This window comes from Mobula hypostoma, chromosome 20, assembly GCF_963921235.1.
Source record: "Mobula hypostoma chromosome 20, sMobHyp1.1, whole genome shotgun sequence".
Classification (NCBI taxonomy): domain Eukaryota; kingdom Metazoa; phylum Chordata; class Chondrichthyes; order Myliobatiformes; family Myliobatidae; genus Mobula; species Mobula hypostoma.
Genome location: NC_086116.1, coordinates 51,600,443 through 51,614,818, shown reverse-complemented (window position 1 = coordinate 51,614,818; position 14,376 = coordinate 51,600,443). Strand labels below are relative to the sequence as shown.

Here is a 14,376-nt window from a genome sequence, read left to right as displayed (position 1 = left end):
ATTCTGAATACTTTGGTCTTCAGGTGCTGATAAAACCACAGGTGAACACAGGCCAGTTCCCCTCTCCTTCAAACCTGCATCATCACCTTTACAATGAAGAGCCTTTCCTGACCCTTCCTCCTAATCAGCCTGCCTGCAAACTTCCATTCCTCTCCAATGCTTCAAGGTCCTTCCATCTGAAAAGTTCCCTTGAAGAGTGTGAGAGAACACATTCCGATGTCTGGTTGAATGCCATATGCAAGACACTATGCAGGAAATAGCAACCTACAGTTCTGTGCAAAAGTCTTGGGCACTTACAGATAGCTAGAGTGCCGAATACCTTTGCACAATACTGTATTTATCAATGAGGGGCGGAGAGAAAGTTTGTAAATCTGGTGGGAACAAAGGATGTTGGGAATGGCGAGGATGGAGTGCAGCAGGAGGGGGGTGGTACTAGTGCAGACAACACCACCCCGCCCCAGCCCTCAGAGAGCAAGCAAAGCAATTTGATTCCTAACAGCTTGTTTATTGATCATTGCAGAATGTCTCCCTGGTGATTCCCGTTCCCTCCCCTCTCGCTTCCCCTTTTCCCAACCATGGTTCTCCTCTCCCTGCCCCCTTCCCACTCTCAAGTCCACAACAGAGACCCATATCAGAATCAGGTTTATCATCACTCACACATGTCATGAAATTTGTTTTTTTTTGTGGCAGTAGGACAGTGCAGTCCCCAAAGTGACTACAGTACTGTGCAAAAGGTCTTAGGCACCCTATCTATATAAATGTGCCTAAGACTTTCGCACAGTACTGTATGTGATAGACACCCCATCCACAACCTGTCACTTACTCTGCCACAGTCACACAGTTTGTTCCATCTGCAGGATGCTGTGCAACAACTCACGATTACTCCCTAGATAACAGCTCATAAACCCATGACCAGTTCCTGTTAGAAGGTCAAGGGAAGCAAGAGCATGGGGACACTAATACTTGGGAGCTGCCCTCAAAGCCAAACACCATCCTGACCTGGAACTACATCGCCTTTCCTTCACTGTCACATCACTGAATCAACATCCTCGAAGTCCCTCCCTAAAACTGTCAGTGTATCCATGAATTAAGGACTGCAGCAGCTCAGGAATGCTGCTTGCCACAGCTTTCTCAATAAAAATTAGGAGTGGGACATCAAACGCTGGCTTAGACTGTGAACATTAAATCCCAACAAGAGTATTATTTTCATTGCAAATTACAGCAAGACAAATTCAAACCGGCAAATTGCCAGTCAATCAGACTCCTCTCCATCATCAACAAAGTGATAGATTAGAAGGAGAGGACCAGGGCAGTCACATGTTGCCTCCATTTAAATATTATTCTCACCCACATTTCTGGTGGGTTTCACCAAGATTGTCTGGCTCTGATCCACTTCACGGTCTTGGTCCAAACATGGAGCCAAGAGCTGAATTACAGAGGTGAGACCAGAGTGACACTTCTTGAAAAACAAGAAAGATGCAGAAAAGAGAGGTGTCCATCTAGGACAGTGATGAGGAGGAATTTCTTTAGCCAGAGGGTAGTGAATCTGAGAAGTTCATTGCCACTGATGGCTATGGAGGCCAAATCATTCAGTATATTTAAGTGTGGACAGGTTCTTGATAAGTCAGAGCATCGAAGGTTATGGCAGGAAGGTAGGAGAATTGGTTTGAGGGGGATGTTTTCCCTGAAAATCCCAGGAGATCAGCGGTTTCTGAGATAATCAAACCATCCCATCTAGCATCAACAATCATTCCACAGTCAAAGTCACGTAGATCGCATTTCTTTTCCATTCTGATGTTTGTGTTTTCCTTGTAAATGCCGCTTAGATGATGCTACGTGCCTGCGATTCTACTGCAAGTAATTTTTTAATTGTAACTGTGCAAACATTTCTTTGTGCATATGACACGAAACACACCTTTGACTTTGATAACCCATCAGCATTGTTTGTGTCGTTCACTAAATGAATTTAATGGAGCAAAGAGAAACTGTTTCCAGTGGCAACAAGTACAGAGGCCACAGGAGACCACTATGGTGGAAATCTGGGACCTTCACACATTTCTCAACATGTGGAAATGATTGGCTAACGGATCAGAGGCAACGTGATTAATCGAATTCCCTCAGTGTGTGTGTCCCAGCTGAGGGGAAGAGGTAATAAATGCACATCGATCTGTGTTGTCCAGTTACTGAGCTCTCTGATGGGCAACAGGAACACTACCCCGAGGGGCATGATCTTAGAGAATTGTTCTCAGTGATCTCCGATATCACAAACACATCATCTGATCATAAATACTTTCTGCAGCCTCCATTTCTCAGTGTTCAGTTACAGAGCAACATTCTACAGTCACACTTGGAGCTCACAAGACATTTCTGTGGTTTCCTGTTCATCTTATTTTGATCTGTCAGTCATTGATTGGTCAGCAGTAATTTGGTCCAGCTAATGGGGTTTGATTTCACTGGTTCCAGAGACTTCTAAGACCTAAGACCTTCACCTATATATAGGGGTGCATCAGGACTGGAAATCTAATCGACACAGACAGGTGGGAGAGAGAGTAAGTGGGAATGGCGACAGGACATCCCCACGTTCATTGGGAAACTCGACACTAATGATGTTTTGTTTACTTGTGTTTCAGATTCGAGAAAAGAAACATGGTGCTAGTGTTGGTTATGGTGGTGACCGCACTGCTTGTCAGTGATGTGGCAGGTAAGGTCCATTGATTCCAGGATCTTTATAAATATACTGCTGTGAGGAATGAATGTACAGACACTGTGTTGGGACTGTGGGACATGGGACACTCCCAGTGTCAGGCAGATCAGCCTTTCCCGTTCCTCTTTTACAAAACCAGGATTACGGGATATCACATAAGGCCTGTATAAAACACTGGAGAAGCCACAGTCAATGATCCTTCATCTTCTCAAGCCCTGACCTGGTCCAGTGCCATGAAATAGCAAAATCTGCCATTATTTGGAACTCATACTTTGGATATTGTAGTTGGTTTTAATTCTAATTCTCTTTAACTGAAAGGGATGAACAATTCCTCGGAAGTGGAGGAGACTCAACAAGACCCTGGGAAACCCGATAATCCCTGTGATAAAAACTGGTTTTATTTTCCTACTTTAAAATCCTGTTACCGGTATTTCTGTAACAGCAGGGCATGGCAGGATGCTGAGGTAAGTCCCTGAAATCAGTGATTGCTCTGGGAGTCCTGTGGAATATTGATCTCTGCTGGTTCATTCCCATGAACTCTCAGCACAGCCTCTAGTTGAATTGTTCATGATGGGTCCTGTGTTCCAGGGTGTGTTTCACTGCAGCCATGGGCTCTGATTTCTGTCAGTCAGTTTAATGCATGAAATATTAGAGATTTTAAGGGAAACTCTACATCCAGAAGTTAACTTTGTGTGGATTTTAACACCAAAGAGTCTGAAGAACAAGAATTTTGTTTGATGTGAACAAAGTTGTTGAATTTCCAACATCAGTTTGAAAATTTTCTGAAAGACTTGTAGGAGAATGCGCAACACTGATTCTCAGCAGCAGATAAATTGTTTATTTTGTTTAAAGGAGTTTTGCAATCACCTCCCACATTACGCACATCTGGCATCCGTGATCTCAAGCTCCCACAACAGATTCATTTCTAGGGTGATTGACACTGTGAACAGCAACAAACCAGAGGCTTGGATTGGACTGAATGACATATGCAAGGTAAAGTTAACGATGACATGTTACAATGTAGGATGTTACAAACCTGGCTGGACAAGCTCTTGTTCTTCCTTGATCTCCTCTGACCATTTCAGAGGGCAGATTACATCCACACATTGATGGATCTCTGGAGTCGCATCATTGTTCACAGACAGAATTACACCTGACGTCCTGCAGAGTAACAGGGGTGTGGCAGCGTAGGGGTTAAGAAGCTACTGGGTGTATCCTAATGATCCAGGGACATAAATTTGAATCCCATCCCAGCAGCCGGGGAATTTGGATCCAAGTAAATAAAATACAATAAATCTGGAGTAAACCATTACCGTCAGAAATGGTGACAATGGAACCACCAGACTGTTGTCAAAAACTCATCCAGCTCATTGTTGTTCTTCAGGATGAGGAATCTGCCATCCTTCCCCAGTCTGGCCTCACTGTGACTCCAGAGATCCATTAATGTGTTGACTCGTCCCTGCCCTCTGAAATGGTCAGAGGATGATCAGGGAAGAACAATAAATGTTGCTCTGACCAGTGTCACCACGTCCTGTGAACAAATAAATCCCACATGTTTATGTCCCTGTTTACCTCCACATGAGCCTCCTCTCTCCCTCCTACATCTGACATGATCAGTGTGTCTTTCCTTTCTCCATCATGAACCTCTCCATCTTTCCCTTAAATGTGAGATTCTGATCTGTCTCATCGATCCCTCACCCTTGTGAGTCACAACCTAGACAGTCTGGAGAAAAGGGTTCCTCGCGAAGAGCCTGCTGGATTGATCGGTGACTCTCCTGTATTCACAGTCCCTGCATTCTGACTGCACCACATTTTTCTACAGTACTTTGACCCTATCGACACTGCATAGTTTGAAGGAGGATTCCAGTGACTCACTTAGCCACCGCACACACAGTTCCTTTCTGCATTGCTTCACTGGCTTTCTTTGATAGATCAGATTTTGTATTTGTATCCATTGACTATCTGATCCCGTATTGTCTGATTTTCTCTTCATTTTGCTGCCTGACTTTTATTCTCAGATCCGGTTTCTTTTGTTCCAAGGATTCTGTTACTTCCATGAGATTTCCCCCACCCTGACAGTCCGTCATTTAAAATCTCATTCACTGCCCTGTTTGTGCTGGCTGTTCAGTGCCCAATCCGTCTCTCTCCGGCTCAGTGACTCAGCATTCCCACGGAAATATTCACTGATTTAATCCCCACAGGAAGGGACTTACATGTGGATTGATGGAACTGACTACGCTTATCGAAACTGGGGCAAGGGTGAACCTAATGATTACGGCCACCAGGAGGACTGCGTGAATGTTAATCATTTCCGTAAGTGTTAAAGTGACAGGAGGACTTTTTTCTAAGCTGATCTTCAACACAGTATTGAACAAGGTGCTATCTCAAGGACCGAGGGAGTGGACCAGCCCCACTGAGTCCTGTGCTGAGTAGAATAGGACTCAGCACAGGTCTCGGGCTTGATTCGCTCCCTCGGTCCTCTGTTCCCCTGACCCCTGCATGGGAAGCTAGAGCAGGACATATGAGATGTAATGCAGGGGTCAGGGGAACAGACGCCGAGTGTCACCATGTGGGGGGAGTGTACAAGGGGTGTGACCCTGCAATTAGCGGAAGGTACATAACGAAAGAACTGAACCCAGCCATAAAAATGAATTATTGATAGACAGAAACATTTCCTCAGCCTCTGTATAACCTTGGATAGTCCATGCCCACTGTACTGTGAACTGTTCCATTTCACTGTGACATAAAGGACTGAGAGGTATTGAGGCAGTGAACTGATCACAAAACACGGAGGCAAGGAAAATCCAACAGGCTGAGGTGAGGCTTGTTCTCCACAAGAGAGAAGATTGAGAGGTGAGCCGCCAATAGCCATTATCACTATTGTTACGTACCCCGTAAATGGGTTGCCATACCAGCAGAAATGGATCACTCAGTTGGAGTCTGGATTACTGGAACTAAGAAAGTTTTATTAAACAAACAAGCAACACAGTACTCTAATCAAAAGGATAATAAATGCAACAGTCCAGCAATGATAAACACACATGTACACAGAATTAGGATAACAGGATCAATCAAACTCTATCGTCGTCTAGGGGTAAATGACCAGTTTCAAAGTGACGCAAAGTTCAGTTCAATTGAGTTCAGTTCAGTTCACAGTAATCACTGCCGTGGCGATGGACAGTGGGGGGAAGGAGAGAGAGAGCATAAACGAATGAATATTCAAACGGCTTCCACACAGACCTTCGATATTCTTCGCAGTCAGCTTTCGGGCGAGCCCTTTGTGATGTCTTCTGAGGTCACCGACTGTGACCCCTCCATTTCCAGATACGATCTTTCCTCAGCGGTGAACCCGGCACCCAGGCAAGGGCGGACACACACCAGGTTCCCGCCGATCGTATCTTTCCACCCTGTGCGTCTCTGGCTTGGTCCCACGACCAGCCCTCCAAAGACTCCCACCGACTTGTGGGAGACGCACCGCTTCCAGGGTCTCGGTACCTCGGGGTGTCGTGTGTGTCTTGCCTTAGCGAACCTGTCCCTTTTTATCCCCCTGCTGGGGTAGCGCCTGTCCATCACTTCAAACAGTTCAGGGTTCAAAGGGGAGCCGGTCTTGACAGCTCTCCCGTCTCTTCATTAACATCTCCAAATGCTACTCCATTGTTTTCCTTATCTCTCTTTCTCCTGAAGGCAGGTGGCAGACCAATTGCTGATCCCACTGGTGCCAGCACAGGACAGTTAACATCTTAGTCTATGTGTACTTTCGTCACACTATGAAGGATTGATTGGGTGGATGTGAAGAGGATATTACCTCTTGTATGTGAAACCAGGTTTTACTGGTGATAAATCAGAATCGGAATCAGGTTTATTATCACCGGCATGTGACGTGAAATTTGTTAACTTAGTAGCAGCAGTTCAATGCAATACATAATCTAGCAGAGAGAGAAAATAATAATAATAATAATAATAAATAAAATAAAACATAATAAGTAAATTACATATATTGAATAGATTATTTAAAAATATGCAAAAACAGAAATGCTGTATATCAAAAAAAGTGGGGTAGTGTCAAAATCTTCAATGTCCATTTAGGAATCAGATGGCAGAGGGGAAGAAGCTGTTCCTGAATCGCTGAGTGTGTGCCTTCAGGCTTCTGTATCTCCTACCTGATGGTAACAGTGAGAAAAGGGCATGCCCTGGGTGCTGGGGGTCTTTAATAATGGACGCTGCCTTTCTGAGACACCACTCCCTGAAGATGTCCTGAGTACCCTGCAGGCTAGTGCCCAAGAAGGAGCTGACTAGATTTACAGCCTTCTGCAACTTCTTTCGGTCCGGTGCAGTAGCCCTTCCTTACCAGACAGTAAAACAGTCACAAATAAATCAAAGAGAGGACAGATGGAAATATCCTTGACTTGGGACAAGACCACAAATGAGTGAGTCAGAGAGCACAGATACATTTAAAGGAGGGGCAGTTGAAGAGAGGAACAAGTGGATGTATTGACAGGTTTGGATGATGCGGGGGCAGCTCCTGTGGAGCAGCAACAGAAGCACAGATGCCGTGGGCTGAGTGCTCGATTTCACATGCAGGGCAACCCCCTAATTCCACAAACATACAATGTAACGCTATAGATATTGGACTGGTGTAAAATTCACAGGTTTAGGAATTAAATTCAAAAGTTCAAATTAAATTTATTATCAAAGTACATATATATACATATATGAAAAGGGTACAGAGAAGAGAAGATTCACTAGAATGATTCCGGGAATGAGAGGGTTAACATATGAGGAACGTTTGTCCACTCTTGGACTGTATTCCTTGGAGTTTAGAAGAATGAGGGGAGACCTCATAGAAACATTTCGAATGTTGAAAGGCATGGACAGAGTGGATGTGACAAAGTTGTTTCCCATGATGGGGGAGTCTAGTACGAGAGGGCATGACTTAAGGATTGAAGGGCACCCATTCAGAACAGAAATGCAAAGAAATTTTTTTAGCCAGAGGGTGGTGAATCTATAGAATTTGTTGCCACGGGCGGCTGTGGAGGCCAAGTCAATGGGAGTAAGGCAGAGATTGATAGGTATCTGAGTAGCCAGGGCATCAAAGGTTATGGTGACAAGGCAGGGGAGTGGGACTAAATGGGAGAATGGATCAGCTCATCATAAAATGGCGGAGCAGACTCGATGGGCCAAATGGCCGACTTCTGCTCCTTTGTTTTATGGTCTTATGTCACCATATATAACCTTGAGGTTTGCTTTCTTGTGGGCATACTCAGTAAATCTAAGGAAAGTAATAGAATCAATGAAAGACTGCACCAACTTGGCATTCAGCTAGATTCCAAAAGACAACAAACTATGCAAATACAAAAAAAATGAAAATAATAATAGTAAATAAATGATTAATAAATAATGAGAACATGAGATAAAGAGTCCTTGAAAATGAGTCCATTGTGCGAACAATTCAGTGTTGGGGCAAGTTATCCCCTCTGGTTCAAGACCTGATGGTTGAGGGGTAATAACTGTTCCTGAACCTGATTGTCTAGGTCCTGATGCTCCTTGATGACAGCAGTGAGAAGTGAGCATGGCCTCGGTGGTGGGAGTCCTTGATGATGGATGCTGCTTTCCTGCGACAGTGCTTTGTGTAGATGTGCACAATGGTGGGGAGGGCTTTATCCGTGAAGGGCTGGTGCAAAAGTTCCAGTTCCAGAGATTACAGACAGTGCTCCTATTGTGTGAGGGCCATGAAATTGGGGGGGGGGGGTGTGATCTCAGCTTATCTCTGATGAGACAGACGTGTTGTCCAGCCCTCACAAAGAGTTCCAGCCCAGGATGAGACCAGTCACTTCAGTCTGGAACAGTCCAAACCCCCAGTGAACACTGTGAGATGTCAGATTTCAGCAACACACACTCTGACTGCACATGGACCACAACAGGAAGTGACTCCCTTTATTTACAAGATAAGCTCGTGGATCACGGCTCACCAACATTGACTGAGAAAGAGGAAACATTTAGATTAAACAGAAATTGCTGGAAACAGGTAGGCAGCAACTATAAAGAAAGAAATAGAGATAATGTTTCCATTAATGACCTGCCCATTTCTCTCCCCAAACAGTATTTCCAGCATTTATTTCAGGTTTCTAGAATTTGAAACATTTTGCTAGTGGACTAATAGCTAAAAGGTGGATTTCCTTACTTTTAGGTGATGGAACTTGGAACGATGCGCCCTGTAACAAGAAAATTGGTTTTGTTTGCTCATACTTACTGTACTCCAATTAATACTACAGAGCCATCCACTCATTCTTTCCAGCGGTGGGTTCAGTGTTGTGATTTCTTTGTAACCACTCTCACTGTCTGTGATGACTGTACTCACTTAGTTTCTCAGTTAAAAATAAAGAGAACTAAATCCTGAGTTGTGTGTTTGTTGCTGTGTGAGTCCAGTTTCCAGCAGTTTTCCTGTCCCATTGTAGTTTTGACTGAAATTGACCATAGGTTATATCACATGGGTTTCAGGAAGAGAAAGCCAATTAAATACAAAACTGGCTGGGTCCATTATTTCAGGTATCTTAGTAGGATTGTAGGTAACACTAAACTCAGTGGAACAGTGGACACTGAAGAAGGTTTACTAAGATTACGTAAACACGAGGAATTCTGCAGATGCTGGAAATTCAAGCAACACACATCAAAGTTGCTGGTGAACGCAGCAGGCCAGACAGCATCTCTAGGAAGAGGTACGGTCAACGTTTTGGGCCGAGACCCTTCGTCAGGACTAACTGAAGGAAGAGCTAGTAAGTTCCTCTCACCCCAACCCTCCCCTCTCCACTGACACCCCCAGCCTCCCCCCTCCCCCCTCTGATCCCAGCTCTCATCCGTGCTGGGTCTTTACCATCCCCTCCGACCTTCAACTGCCTGAGGCAGAACGCTCTGTCCTCAGTAAGGGCCTCACCTTTGTCCCCCTTTGCCCACACCTCAGAGAGTTCCGCGTTCGCCATGATGCGGAACTCTTCTTCTGCCGTCTCCGTCTCCGAGCCTACTTCTTCGGCAAGGGCTCTTCCACCCCCACCGATGACCCCTTCTCCCATCTTCCACCCTCCTCCTCTTCATGGACACCCCGCTCTGGTCTTCTGCCTGCTCTGGATCTCTTTATTGCATCAGACTTTCAAATCTCTTACTAGCTCTTCCTTCAGTTAGTCCTGACGAAGGGTCTCGACCCGAAACGTCGACCATACCTCTTCCTAGAGATGCTGCCTGGCCTGCTGCATTCACCAGCAACTTTGATGTGTGTTACTAAGATTACAGTAGGACCTTTAGCAACAGGGCCAATGGACTAAGGTGTGGCAGAAAGTATTCACATAGAACATGCAACTCAGAACAATACAGCACAGGAATAGGTCCTCTGACCCACAATATCTACACTGAACATTTCTTTTTAATTTAAAAATACAGCACACTTTTACCAGAAAACAGCCTGTTCCAATCCACACTTGCCAGATCCTTTCTGATACCATCAAAATTAACCTTTCTTCACTTTAGAATCTCAGTCCTATCCTTCTCCATAATTATATTGATAACTAGATTCAAAGTGCTCCCCTACACGCATTTCTGTCACCTGCCTTGTCTCATTCCCTAATGGAAGTTTCAGTATCGTACTCTCTCAAGTTGGGACCTCTGTTTATTGATTAAGGAAACTTTCTGGAACATATTTGACAAGTCAGCCATAATAATTTCCACGACACATCTATCGAAGTTTTATCAAGGTTTTACATGTCATGCCGAATCTTCACAAGCTCCTAAGGTAGTAGAGGTGCAGCTGTGCTTTCTTTGTAATTACAACCACATGCTGAGCCCAGGACAGATCCTCTGAAATGATAACACCAAGGAATTTAATGTTGCTGACCCTCTCCAGCTCTAATCCTCCAAAGAGGACTGGCCCTGGGACCTCAGGTTTCCTCCTCCTGAAGTCAATAATCAGCAGTTGGTGTTCTGGCAGCACTCAGCCAGTTTGTCAGTCTCCCTCCTACACACTGATTCGTCACCACCTTTGATTCAGCCTACGACAGCAAACTTGAATATGGCACTGGAGCTGTGCTTAGCCACACAATCGTAAGTGGAAAGCAAGTAGAGCAGGGGGCTAAGCACACAGCCCTGTGGAGCACCTGTGCCGATGGAGATTGTGCAGATGTTGCAAATTCAAACTGCAAGTGAGGATCCTAACCCACAAGGAGATACTGAGGCTAAGATTCTGAAGGTTATTGATTAGTTATGAGGGGATGAAGGTATTGAATGCCAAGCTGGAGTTGATAAAGAGCCACCCTTTCCTTTCATATGTCCCCTCTATCACTTGCAACCTATTACAATGTAGTAACTCCAGATATTGATTCATACTCTAAGCTCATCCACCTTAGCTACAATACTCTTTGCACTGAAATAAATGGAACTCAGAACACTATTCCCACCATGCTTAACCTATCAGGTCCTGCTCGACATACTTACCTTTACCAGGCCACCAGACAAAGCTTCAAGCTAATGCTTTCATTTTGACCGTGCCGAGATGACCGGTATACAGCTCCTTCAACACCTTAGCTCTCAGCTTGGGTGGTACAACAATTCTCATAAGGCAAATTCATCCCGGGGCCAGTAAAAATGGGATGACTGGAATTTCTGCTGCACATTCCATCCATTTTGTGTGGCCATGTAGACCTGAGTCTTTTCTGGTTTCCCTTTGGATCATCTCTGCCCTAATAGGGAGATTTTTGATTTGCGTTAGGGAGAATACGTTAAGAGGACTGTCCTCTTTTGTAAATTTTTCAGGTGCCCTGTGTGTAGTATTCCAGGTGTGACCTCACCAACACCCTGTTGCAACTGCAACAAAACCTATTTTAAAATTCCAGCTTCTTTACAATAAAGACCAAAATGTCATTTGCCATCATAACTACTTATTGGACCTTCCAATTAACTTTTTTGTGGTTCATGCACTAAACAGCTCGATCCCTCTGAACATTACTCATTTGCAATCTCACTCCATTTAGACAATAATCCACTTCTAATTCCTCTTACCAGAATGCATAACTCATACTTGCCCACAGAAAACTCTATTGGCCAGGTCTTAGCCTAGTCACTCAATCTATCCATAGCCCACAATTTCTTCTTCATAAATAGTCATAATCATACTTTATTGATCCCGGGGGAAATTGGTTTTCGTTACAGTTGCACCATAAATAATAAATAGTAATAGAACCATAAATAAATAGTAATATGTAAATTATACCAGTAAATTATGAAATAAGTCCAGGACCAGCCTATTGGCTCAGGGTGTCTGACCCTCCAAGGGAGGAGTTGTAAAGTTTGATGGCCACAGGCAGGAATGACTTCCTATGTTGCTCTGTGCTGCATCTCGGTGGAATGAGTCTCTGGCTGAATGTACTCCTGTGCCCACTCAGTACATTATGTAGTGGATGGGAGACATTGACCAAGATGGCATGCAACTTAGACAGCATCCTCTTTTCAGACACCACCGTGAGAGAGTCCAGTTCCATCCCCACAACATCACTGGCCTTACGGATGAGTTTATTGATTCTGTTGGTGTCTGCTACCCTCAGCCTGCTGCCCCAGCACACAACAGCAAACACGATAGCACTGGCCACCACAGACTCGTAGAACATCCTCAGCATTGTCCAGCAGATGTTAAAGGACCTCAGTCTCCTCAGGAAATAGAGACAGCTCTGACCCTTCTTGTAGACAGCCTCAGTGTTCTTTGACCAGTCCAGTTTATTGTCAATTTGTATTCCCAGGTATTTGTAATCCTCCACCATGTCCACATTGACCCCCTGGATGGAAACAGGGGTCACCGGTACCCTAGCTCTCCTCAGATCTACCACCAGCTCCTTAGTCTTTTTCACATTAAGCTGCAGATAATTCTGCTCGCACCATGTGACAAAGTTTCCTACCGTAGCCCTGTACTCAGCCTCATCTCCCTTGCTGATGTATCCAACTATGGCAGAGTCATCCGAAAACTTCTGAAGATGACAAGACTCTGTGCAGTAGTTGAAGTCCGAGGTGTAAATGGTGAAGAGAAAGGGAGACAAGCCAGTCCCCTGTGGAGCCCCAGTGCTGCTGATCACTCTGTCGGACACACAGTGTTGCAAGCACACGTACTGTGGTCTGCCAATGGTTGACAACCCAAACTGGTACTTAGCAGAGTTATTAATCAATCCATGTTGGCTTAGGCACTGGAAAAGTGTGCGGAGATGAGATACGTGTTCAGATTTGGATTCACTGGCAACAAGTATGTCATCCAGTTGAACAAAAAGAAAATCTAAGTCTTTTCATACAGAATCCATCAGCTGTTGGAAAGTCTGTGCTGCATTTTTCAGGCCAAATGGCATGCACAGAAACACAAAAAGGCCAAACGGGGTTACCACAGCAGTGTTGAGAATGTCCTCCAAACACACAGGCACTGATGGTAGCCCCTGACTTTGGAAAAATTAACTTTCTGGCTAAACATGCTGAAAAGCCTTGGATATATGGGACTGGGTAACAAGTAGGGGTAGAGGCAACAGTAATCACCACATGGGAGGCAACCACCATCGGAGTTAGGGACCATATGGAGGGGTGAATCCCAGAGGTTATTCAAGCAGCATACAATTCCGAGTCTTTCCACATTGGCAAACTCAGTCTCCGCAGTTGTTAGCTGTTTCGGGTCTAGTCTGTGTACATGGGTCAGTTGTGGGAATATGGTGCTTGCCCCCATGTTTTACGACTGTGGTGGAGAATGTGGGCTTGGTGAGGTCTGAGAATTCGCCCAGCAGTCGAGTAAACTCACAGGTGGTGCATGCATTTGACAGAGTTGTTGTTGGGAACTTACTGGGGGAACAGAGTAACTACCCAAGGTCCTCGACATCCACAGTTCTTAAGATTGACTAACATTCCTTGGGCACACAGGAAACCTGGAGTAGAGATCTAGCCACTTTAGTCGGGAAGAAGTCCCATACCTAACATCACCCACTGAAGCAGAGCATCACCCGTCGTGTCCCATAAGTCTGGATCCTGTTGCTGTTGGCGGCCGCCAGCATGCTTTCATCACTCTTTGCCTTCTCATCAATAGGCATTGCTGGCAGTACACTCACTTGAGCACCAGTGTCAAACAGGAAACATCAGCCTGAAAGGGTGTCTCAGACATCCCACCTCTCCCGGAGGTTCCGGGAGTCTCCCGCATATTAATAGTGGATCCCTGATGCCCGCAAATTATATACAATGTCCTGGACACCTTTTTCTTTGAGAGAGCGAGCGCGCCAGAGAGTGAGCGCAAGAGCGACCACAAGAGAGAGAGCGAGCAAGACAGCGTCATGGAAGAGTGTTCCAAAATAATATATAAAACGTACGTCACCCCAGACTACGCTAAAGTGTATCCCTGCCTAATAGGGGTCAAAAATAATGACAGTGTTGCTCACTGTGCTGTTTACAACAGTGACTTTTCTATTGCCCATGGTGGGTTAAGACTGTAAAAGACCTGTTGAGGTGAGATTAACAGGTGTCATTCGTTCATTAGCATAGCTAACGTTATTTAAACTAGCTGACCAGCTGCTAAGGAGCTACTCTATTGCAGTCATCCCACCTCTCCCGGAAGTCTCCCGCAAATTGATGGTGCTACCTACCTGAAATGAGTTTTTGCAGGGTGGGATGCCTGG

At 45.0% G+C, this 14,376-nt stretch overlaps 1 protein-coding gene across 1 annotated transcript in view; it reads left to right on the top strand.

The window, feature by feature from the left end:
• The window catches only part of LOC134359218 (C-type mannose receptor 2-like), a 54,977-nt gene extending 45,817 nt beyond the window's left edge, over positions 1-9,160 (top strand). Inside the window, exons 5-8 of the mRNA XM_063072174.1 lie at positions 3,023-3,168; positions 3,557-3,697; positions 4,906-5,017; positions 8,892-9,160. Of these exons, the coding sequence (XP_062928244.1) occupies positions 3,023-3,168; positions 3,557-3,697; positions 4,906-5,017; positions 8,892-8,968 (476 nt within the window). The 3' untranslated portion in view covers positions 8,969-9,160. The remainder of the gene's footprint in view (positions 1-3,022; positions 3,169-3,556; positions 3,698-4,905; positions 5,018-8,891) is intronic.
• Positions 9,161-14,376: the final 5,216 nt, after the last annotated feature.